This window comes from Pelodiscus sinensis, chromosome 31 (assembly GCF_052426305.1).
Source record: "Pelodiscus sinensis isolate ZL-2025 chromosome 31, ASM5242630v1, whole genome shotgun sequence".
Classification (NCBI taxonomy): domain Eukaryota; kingdom Metazoa; phylum Chordata; order Testudines; family Trionychidae; genus Pelodiscus; species Pelodiscus sinensis.
Window position 1 is genome coordinate 12,067,859 of NC_143082.1, and position 10,477 is coordinate 12,078,335.

The 10,477-nt window shown below is 56.7% G+C and overlaps 1 protein-coding gene across 1 annotated transcript in view; it reads left to right on the top strand.

The window, feature by feature from the left end:
- The window catches only part of GDF11 (growth differentiation factor 11), a 31,456-nt gene extending 20,979 nt beyond the window's left edge, over positions 1-10,477 (top strand). Inside the window, exon 3 of the mRNA XM_075901942.2 lies at positions 554-10,477. Coding sequence (XP_075758057.1) covers positions 554-934 — 381 coding nt within the window. The 3' untranslated portion in view covers positions 935-10,477. The remainder of the gene's footprint in view (positions 1-553) is intronic.

Sequence of the window (10,477 nt, forward strand, 5' to 3'; positions counted from 1 at the left end):
GTTCAAATGCTGGAGCCTGATGCAGGGCCTGGCTGAACACTTGGGAAGAGGGAGGGACACTCTCAGCCTAGTGACACAGAACTCAGTGCAGCAGACCATGGCCTGCATTGCCTGGCCCCCACCTCTAGGGTAACACTCTCCCCATATTTCAGCTGAGGCCAGCACAGGGCAGACGGGGCTGCAGGAGATGAAATGGATGGGGTGGCCAGAGACGGGTGGCTGGGTGCACAGATCAGTAGCTGAGGGCAGATGGGGCTGCAGGAGGAGATGAAATGGATGGGGTGGCTGGGTGCACAGATCGATACAGAGGTTGTTCCCTACAGCAGCGTGGGCTGGCGGATGGGGGCTAGGGCTGGGGTAGAAAGGGACGTCTGGGGGAACAGACAGCTGTGCAAGGATGGGAGGGAGCGGGGATGGCGGACATGCATGGCTGGTTAGGGGAAATGATGGGATGGCTCCTTGACGCATCTGCCCATCCCCCGAAGGCTGGCCCTAGCTGCTCCGGGGCAGCCAGGGAAGGGCCATCGCTCAGCTGCCTGCTCTCTCCCCCCAGCATCCTTTCATGGAGCTCCGCGTGCTGGAGAACAACAAGCGCTCGCGGCGGAACCTGGGGCTGGATTGTGACGAGCACTCCACCGAGTCCCGCTGCTGCCGCTACCCGCTGACTGTTGACTTTGAGGCCTTCGGCTGGGACTGGATTATCGCCCCCAAGCGGTACAAAGCCAACTACTGCTCGGGGCAGTGCGAGTACATGTTCATGCAGAAGTACCCGCACACCCACCTGGTGCAACAGGCCAACCCCCGGGGCTCGGCCGGACCCTGCTGCACCCCCACCAAGATGTCCCCCATCAACATGCTTTACTTCAATGACAAACAGCAGATCATCTATGGCAAGATCCCAGGCATGGTGGTCGACAGATGTGGCTGCTCTTAGAGCCCAGCGGGTGCTGCCCCAGCCCCGCTCCCGGCCAGTCGCCAAGCCTCATCTTCGCTTCCCCTTTTTTTATAGGTATAAAAAGAACGAACATGAAAATGCTTTTTTGAATGTCGGGGGAGGGGAGAGAGAAAGAATCCCCCCCCTCCAGAAAAACGAACAGAACCCAAACTCTCCTGCGCTTCGCCATGCACTGTGCAATAAGCTAACGTCCCCACATGGGGAGGCCCAGCTGGGGTACCACTTTCCTCCCCTCCCCCCAACCCCGCCCGGTCATCGGCATCATGAGCCAGCTGCATCTCAGTCAGAGAGGCGTCTCTTCCCGGAGTTTGGTTCTTGGGGGGCTAGCCAGTCCCTGGGCGGCCTGGGAGTGAAATGGTTAACGCCGAGACAGCAGGACAGTGACTCTTCAACCGTTTACAAGGAGTGGAAGCTTTCTATGGGTTTAAGTTAAAAAAAAAAAAAACACAAAAAAAGACAAAAAAACCAAACCATTGTATGGAGCTGGCACGTTCATGGAAACACACCGAATGTTTGCACCGAGGGAGAGAAGACCCGAAGAACAGAGCGGCCTGGTGCAAAGGAAAGACACCCTGGATCACTGGCCTTTTCTTCCCAGCGGTTTTGTTTCTGGACGGGGGATGGGGGGTGGGGGAATTCAGCTGCCTGCTCTTTGAGAGAGAGAATTCCCCTGGCAGGACTCCAAAGAAAGGCTCGCTTGGCAATCCGGAGCCAGCATGTGCTGCGGAAAGCCAGGAGGGGATGGAGCTGGTGGCAGGTGGGGCACTCGGAGGGCTGGGAGAAAGTCTGACCCCTGTGGGTCCAACATGGGCTGAAACACCCTGATCTGACCTTGTGCCCTGGGCCAGGGTAGGTGCCATGAGCCCACATAATGGTCAGGCTCTCTGATGTTGGCACCTCTGCACCCCCCCAACTCCGGGACCCCTTGTGCAGCCTGAACCCCCATCTCATCATCCATAGTGCACCCCAATCCCCCTTTCCACCACCGCTGCACTCCCCAACCCCAGCACCCCTTGTGCAGCCTGAACCCCTATCCCATCATCCATACTGCACTCCAATCCCCCTTTCCACCACCCCTGCACCCCCCAACCCCGGCACTCCACAGGCAGCCTGAACCCCCATCCCATCATCCACAGCGCACCCCAATCTCCCCTTCCACCACCGCTGCACCCCCCAACCCTGGCACCCCTTGTGCAGCCTGAACCCCCATCTCATCATCCATAGTGCACCCCAATCCCCCTTTCCACCACCGCTGCACCCCCCAACCCTGGCACCCCTTGTGCAGCCTGAACCCCCATCCCATCATCCACAGCGCACCCCAATCTCCCCTTCCACCACCGCTGCACCCCCCAACCCTGGCACCCCTTGTGCAGCCTGAACCCCCATCCCATCATCCACAGCGCACCCCAATCTCCCTTTCCACCACTGCTGCGCACCCCCACCCTGCTAACCCTTGTGCACCCTGAACTCCCTACTGTCCCACTTCACCCCAAATCCTTCCAACCTGGTACCCCATCCCCCATGCCCCAGCCTCCCAGGTCCCATGGCACTGCTAGCGATGAGCTGGGAGGAACAACAGGTTCTAGCTCCCAACGCGTGAGGAAAGCCCCGGGAGGTTTTGCCTGTGAGAGGACTGCAGGAGCAGGTGCAAGGCGTCCAGCCAGTCCCCCGGGGCCCCGCTCCCACAGAGTTCGGTCCTGCTAGAATGCTGGCCGCCGGGGGGCCTGGCCCGGGAGGAGCCAGCTTCCTGTAATAACTTATTTATTTATTAATTACGCTCCTCACGAGAGCTCCCAGTTGGCCGGGCTACTGCACTGGAAACGCGTGTGGCCTCCCCCCTCACCCGGACAGGCAGCCAGCCAAAGGGCAGCACTCACACGAACCCGCCACAGCTGCTGACCGGGAGCCGGGTCCCCGGATGGGCCCCGGGGCCCCCTGCCAGACAGCGAATGGCTGTGGTTTTTAATGCACTTACATAAATCCTTATCTTGCTCTGGCTTCGGAATCACTAAGTAGCGCCCCGCCCCTGCCGAGCCTGCGCCACACCCCACAGCCCACCGGGGACCGGGCTGTCCAGCCTGCCTGGCTTAGCAACAGACTGAGGTGATTAGCCCCAAGCAGGCATGGGAGGGATGGGGAACCCTGGCTCCCAGGGACTCCACTGGCTTCCCAGCCAGCGGGAGGCCAGCAGCAGGCTGTCTGGCTGCGGAGTGTCTCTCCAAGGGAAGTTGTAGAAGTGCTGTCCCCTAGGCTGTGTAGGAACAGCCTGGAGGGAACAATCCGGCCGTGGCCGTAGGGCCGGAGGAGCCGGTGGGATCTGACTGAGCCGTTTGGATGCACTAAGCAGGATCTCGGGGGGCCTTTCCGTCACTGAGCTCTGGGAAGAGTCACAGGGATGAGCAAGGCTCAAGGTGCTTTGCAATGGGCCGTGGAGCAAAGGCACGTCCATCGGCCGGCTGCTCCTGCTGCTCGCCAGGGGCGGGCCCGGCCCCCATCTTTCTGGTGATCTTGGTCTCAAAAGCCAAGGGAGCCGGGCCAGCAGCAGAGCTGAGCGCAGGCGGCTCAGTGGCTTGTGTACTAGGAAGAAACGAGCCCTGTTGTGGATCTCGACCTGGCTCCTAGCAGAGGGGCGGTTATGGAGCGAGTCTCTGTGCTGGCTGGCTCAGGACATCAGGCTGCCCACACCTGGCTTCTTGCTCGCTGCTTTGTATCCAGCCCAAGGAGCAGACCTGGTCCCCCCGAACGGCCGCCACCGCGACGTGACGTGAGTCAGGGAGCCCTAGTGGGAAAACCAGCCTTACAGTCGGGATTCACCAGCTTCTTTGTTGCAGAGAGGTCATGGAGGGAGAGCTCCTCTAAGCTCAGCCAGTCTGGGGCTTCCACGGGCTCGAGAAGGAAAGCAGGAAGCCACATCCCACTGCCCCCAGCGGAGGCCTGGGGTTTGCTGTGGGCGGGAGGCAGGACGGATGCAAGGTTCGGGCTTGTCTATAAAGCAGACTTGGCCAGAACCCCTGGCTACGGAGAACTCCGCTGACACAGCACGTTTGCTCCCCACTCTGCCCTGGATGTTTGGATTATTACGAAGAACGTTTGTACAAAAACAGGATCCTCATGTCTCAAGAGTTCACTGGCTCCTGCTGTCGGGGGCCGCCCCCCGCCTGCGCCAGCGGGAGGCTGCAAACAGCTCCGTGGGTTGCCTTCTCCAAGCTGTTGTGGGGCGACGTCCCCGGCGCCGGGCGGATGGCCCGCGGGGGAGTTGGAGGATGTTCCGCTGCAGACGTCAAACCAAGTCCCTGATGCCTCGTGGTCATTAAAACCCTGTAGTGCCAGGCTTCCCACGCTGGGGCTGCAGAGACCTGCTTCTCAGCCTGCTGCTCGCTCCGGCACCGGGTTAAGCTCAAAGTCCCTGCACACCGTCCCGTCCCTCTGCCAGGGAAGCATCAGCTGTAGTGGGCAGGGTGAGGCTGGGGAAGAGACGCTGTCTGTGTGAGTGGGGCCCACTTGTAGGGAAGGGCCAGAGTCCCTGCCCTTAGCACTTATCTCAAGAGTTGGGGCTGCTGAACCCAGTGTCCTAGCCGAGTTCCAACAGGGGCCTCTCTGTGCTGGCTGGAGCCACTTCTACCAAGACACTGTGTGCAGCTCCTAGCGCAAAGGTGGCTCCGCCTTTCCCCCTTGGCTGGGGCCTGCCTGCTTCTAGGCATACACCCTACAAAGCACTTAGGGGTGGGCCAGGCTGAAAGAGGCTCTGGGCATAGCTCCCTGTGGTCCTGCTTTCTGCCACTGCTGGAGAGATCAGTTCTGCTCCGTCGGAGCGACTGGCCCAGGGAGCAGGCGGCCCCGCAGGACTTAGCACTTGTCTCATGGATCTCAAAGCGCTTTAGCCAGGGGAGGGCCCCGCCCCCGCCCGACAGAGGGGAAACTGAGGCGGAGAGAGAGGACGCCACTGTCAAGAGCCAATGGCAGAGCCAGGCACAGATCTCAGGGCTTCCCGGTGGGGGGCCTTGGCCCTGGCCTGCCGCCTTGCTCCTTAGCACTTATAGACTGTAGCGCTTTACATGTTCAAAGCACTGTTCATGGATTCACTTACTCCTGGACCCTAGGCAGGCTGCCAGCCGAGGCCAATGACGGGCAGCTCAAGGGGTCAGGCTGAGCTGCTCCTTGAGAAGGGAAGGAAACCCCAAGCCTTTGCCATGTTGATGCACCCACTGTATTCCATCCTCCCTGCCCATGGGCCCCCCCCCGCTGCTGGAACAGGTGGCATTTTCCTGGAGTGCACCAGCCAGCTCGGGGCTGCAGTTTGCGCTCTCGGTGGAACACGCTTCTTCCATCCCCTGCCCAGGGAGGCCTGGCAGGGTCAGACTATGGCCTGGTTTTGAGGAGGGGTCCCTCAAGCAATAGGACGCCAGGAACCCAGAGATCCTCTTTTCATGCTGAAGTCCTGAGTGGCAGAGAGCCCTGGATCGGAAGCTTGTTAGAACTTGTCCCTCCGACGTGGCTGTGAGCTGAAGTGGCACCATCTGCCTTGGCATCCCTGCCCCCCTTCTCTACTGGGACGACCACACAGCCCGGCTGGGGAGGAGTGAGGAGGATTCACAGCCTGTCTCGTGTGTCGCTGCAGCCACCCCCACCCCCGTCCGACCCCGGGGCAAAGAGACAGGAGGGGTCCAGGGGGGCGACAGGCGACAAGGCGGACCCTGGGCCGGCGAGCAGTCAGGGAGCCCCAGGGTGCGGCATGGGTTCTCACAGTGGCAGCGCAGGGACTGACACCTGCCAGGAGCCTTCTGAGCCCCCGTGGCAGCAGCCGACTGAAACCAGGATCTGACAGGCCTGTTCTCATGCTCCCTGCTGCTTCCCCCCGCCTGGCAGCCAAAGCAGTGACAAGGACGTAGCCCCTGGTCCTCTGTCCAATCCCCTGCTGGGGACCCTCCTTCCGGGCCCGGGCAAGGAAGGCAGCCCCAGTTTGGGGTCGAAGAACGCGCCGCTTCCTCTTACCAGCACAGAGCTACACTGTGCTGCTCCAGAACCGCATGGCTTGAGCACAAAGGGACCGGAGCAGCTTTGTACCCGTCCCCTGACACGGGTGCCCAACTTGAAGGACCCACGAGATATTACAGCCCGGGGGAGAGGTACGTTCAGAATAGAAAGGCCTAGACTACATGGGTCTAGCGGTCAGTCTCGGGTGACTGGGAGTCAGCATCCGATTCCCTCTCTGCTGCTGTCTTTTAGGGGAGCTGCTTCCCCATTTGCAGCCAGTCTCCCCTGTACCAAAGGGTGCTCACCCCTGCCTCGCAGCCTGTGGGGAAAAGGCAGCAGCGATAGGGAAGGTCGCACAGGGAGTCAGTGACCGAGCCAGGAATTGCTGGTTTTGTGCTGTCCCTACAAGGCCCTACCCTAGGCGCTCACCCTAACCTGGCAGGTCCCTGGTTTTATTCCTTCGCAGCGATCCCAGCTCCTGCTTGCTCGCCTCATGCGGAGACGGTTCCTTTTCTAGTTGCCATCCCCCTCGCTTCCCCCGGGCTCTGAACACAGCAGCGCCTCGGGGCTCCCCGCACTGTCACTGGGCACAGCAAATCAGCGCTGGACACAGGGTGACCACGCTGCCACGGCATGAGAAGCCCCTCGCTCTCCTGGAGCTTGGCTGGCCCTCCCTGGGACAGCAAAATGCTTCTCACCACAGTCCTGGCAGCGTGCCTGGGGAACACGCCTTCCCAAGCCAGCTCAGCTGATCTGCTCAGCACCTCTGCCCAGAACCCTGGCAGGTCAGCCTGGGATTGGATGATCACTGCGTACTTGAACCCCCTCCAGTTTGAAATGGAGACATTCTTAAGTGACCTGAGCAATGGAGCCCAGCCACCGACTTGCCAACGTGTGGCCCTTCCCCACGGGGGAGCCGAAGGGAGGTGGCGGGAACGAGGAGGCTGTTTCTAAGTACAGTTTCCTGTTGCTGGCCTCATTCAGACTCGGAGGAAGAAAACGTCATCCCAGAGCTCAGAGATGGAAAAGACCAGTTAGCTCCCTGGGGACAGGACTGGTCCCCACAGGGCATTTTTAATGCGTCACCCAGGCTGTTTTGAAAGGCTTTGAGCAAAGGGCCTTCCCAGAAATAGCTCAGTTCTGTCTTGCTCACAGCAGTGAAGGGAGCTCTCGAGCGAGCTTCTAACTACGGCTGTGATCAGTCCTTTGAGCGAGCTTCTAACTACGGCTGTGATCAGTCCTTTGAGCGAGCTTCTAACTACGGCTGTGATCAGTCCTTTGAGCGAGCTTCTAACTACGGCTGTGATCAGTCCTTTATGGTAGCTACTGGCTCAGGAGGTGGGCCAGGAGAGAGAATATTACCAGGAACTTATTAGTGGCAACAGTAACTGACAAGCTGCCTAGATTGTCCCAGGAGAGACTGAGCTCTGAAAAACAGCCCTTAGGTCTCATCTATTCTAATGCCTTCATTCCTTACAGAGAATATCCTAGTGCTTTCACCAGGCGGGTTGAAGTTCTCCTGGTCAATGGGAGACACTCCCCTCCCCCCAGCTGGTGGTGTTTAAATCAGGGAAGTTAAAAATGCAAACAGTCCATCTCCCTGCAAATACACAACCCTTCCTCGATACACAATCCTGCAGCCCACCTCCCTGCAAATACACAACCCTTCCTCGATACACAATCCTGCAGCCCACCTCCCTGCAAATACACAACCCTTCCTCGATACACAATCCTGCAGCCCACCTCCCTGCAAATACACAACCCTTCCTCGATACACAATCCTGCAGCCCACCTCCCTGCAAATACACAACCCTTCCTCGATACACAATCCTGCAGTCCATCTCCCTGCAAATACACAACCCTTCCTCGATACACAATCCTGCAGCCCACCTCCCTGCAAATACACAACCCTTCCTCGATACACAATCCTGCAGTCCACCTCCCTGCAAATACACAACCCTTCCTCGATACACACATCTGGCAGACCGGCCCCTTCTCTCCCTCTCAAACACGGAAGCTCTCACCTGCCATTGGTTGGGGCATGGAGAAATTTGGGGAAATGTCTACAGCCAGGTGACACTGGAGATGAACAGACCTCCTGGTAGCAACGGGGAACGACTCAGTTCATGGCGGTTCTGTGCGTTGTCCAGGGGAATCTGGCAGGCCGAGGGCAGGCAGATGCCATTTCACATGTGTGTGTACAGATCAGCCGACGAGGATTTTATGATTTACTTGTGTATGTTACTGTGCGTAATGTCTTAGCTCGTGTCTGTTTTTTCATTGGGCATCTGACGATGAAGAGTTTACGAGGATGGCGGCTCAGGAAAGAAGCCATTGGTTGGGGTGGGGAGGTTTTTGTTTTTTTTACTTTAATCACATGACCAAAAGGCCATTTATTGGTTGGGTTGTTTTTTTCACTGTTGTTGTTGTTGTTGTTGTTTTAATCACATGACCAAACACAGCACTTGAACATCAAAAAGAAATAAATAAATAAAAATATTTTAAAAATAAATAATAATAATAAAAAAATCAAAGAGTTCAGAGCTTTCCGCTCCAGCCCTGCACTGTGACTCACACTCGCTCTGAGCCCGAGCCGGCAGGTCAATGAGAGGCCCAAGTACTCCTAGCAAGATGGATTTTTCCAGCAGGGCCCGGCCCTGGGTTTTCAGGCACTGGCCAGGGGAGCCGCAGCTGCACCCTACAGTAACTTTGTTCCATCCGCTGATTTCCAGGTCCCCATCACCAGGCTTCCTGCAAGAATCCACGGGACGTTTATTGATGTACCCATCCACCCCCGCTGGACAGCGTCGTGCCGCCACCCTGCTCCCGCTCGCTGGGCAACCCTCAAGCCACGCAGGTGGCGACAGGCTGCGTGAGCTCTGGGGATGCTCTGGAAGCCCAGAGAGGGTGGCAACGGGAGACTGGATTCTTCCCAAACTGCAGGAGTGAGGCAAAGCGTCTGACTCGTGAACGCCGAATGTTCACTGTAAAAAAATTCTGTACTGAGAGACTTGGGCTAAGATACCATTTGCACTATGGAAGTTTAAAGAAAATGTAAGAGACTAGTATGGGGTTTCCCTTTGTGACACACCAAGGGCTCAACAGGAGATGCTGTTATGTCTGTGCTTTCTCTTCTTGTAGTTGCTGTGCGTGAGGATTTGTGCGTATGCGTCTTGATGTTTTTTTCCTTGCTGCCGGAGGAGATGGTTCCCTCTGCCTTGCTCTGTCTGTGCAATCCGAGTGGCCAGAGGCTGGGCACAGGATACTCGACTGACTCCAGATGGCAGCTTGTAATGGCTAGCATCGCTGAGCTCAGCTTGCAACGTGTGAAATTGCCCTGGCTCTTGGATCTTCCACCGATCTTCTCGGCGCATCTGGGACAATTCTGGTTCCCCGGCACACAGCCCAAAAGTCCCCTGATCCCACTTGGGACCAGGTAGAGGACTCTGCCCAGATGATAAGTGGCTCAGGAGCAGGGGAAGAAACTGGGCTCCGTGTTGGTGTCTTGCTGGAGAATACCCTGTGTTCCAGCCCACAAGAGAGACCCACCTGCCCACTGCTCATGAAAAACTCCAGAGCCCTTCTGGAAAGGGCAGGGAAGTGGTGGCCATGTGTTAAGGAGCAACCATGATTTTTTTAAATTCTTTCACAACGCCAGCGTGGGAAGGGAGTGGGCTATAGTGGTTAGATCTGGGAATCGGAATTCCTGACCTTGAGCAAACGTTTTTGTTCCTCCTCAGTAGAACAAAGACAATACCTACCTCACCAGGGTGGTGTGAGGCGCCATCAGCGTGTGAGGCAAAGCCATGAGAACATGCTGATGGGGTGATGGGGTTTTTCATAGAACATCTTGGAAAATGAAAGTCCATCACATCCTCTCCCTCGCCTCCCACATGCCCCACAGAAATGAGTCTTAAACCAGAGATTCCAACTGCTCCTGGCAGCCACTTCTTTAGCTGTGGGTCAGTTGGCTTTGCCATTTAAAAAACATGAGTGGGCTTCACTCGTCTACCACACAACCCCTGCTGAGCTGACAGCAACACTGAAACTACTCTCCGAGCTGAACCCGCTGCGGGAGGTGGCCACATCCCATTTAACAGGCTCTGGGAAAAACCAAGATGGGTTCTTATATATGATTTATATAAAATGTCCCTCTAAGAAACAAATTATCATCTCCCTCCAGCTCACAAAAGTTCTTAGTAAATATTCCTGTTTAAAATTCTCACTCGGGGGGCATATTTCACACGGATGCAATCAACAAAAGAATAACGACAGAGAACTCTGGTGCATACAAATGTAAGAAATAAAAATTCAGAGGAAGCTCACATGTATGACGAGACAGGGCAGAACAAGAGGGATTTAAAGCTTCTCTCTCAGAAACCGTTGTAGAAAAAGCTACAGAAAAGGAAAAAAGAAATCAGTGATTGCCTGTTATTTCTCTTCCATGTTGTATAAACTAAGCTTTAGTCATGTGTATATATTATAACCGTTGCTTCTGTCCCAATTTCCTTCTTTCTAGACTTTTTTTGTACAATAAAAATTATATAG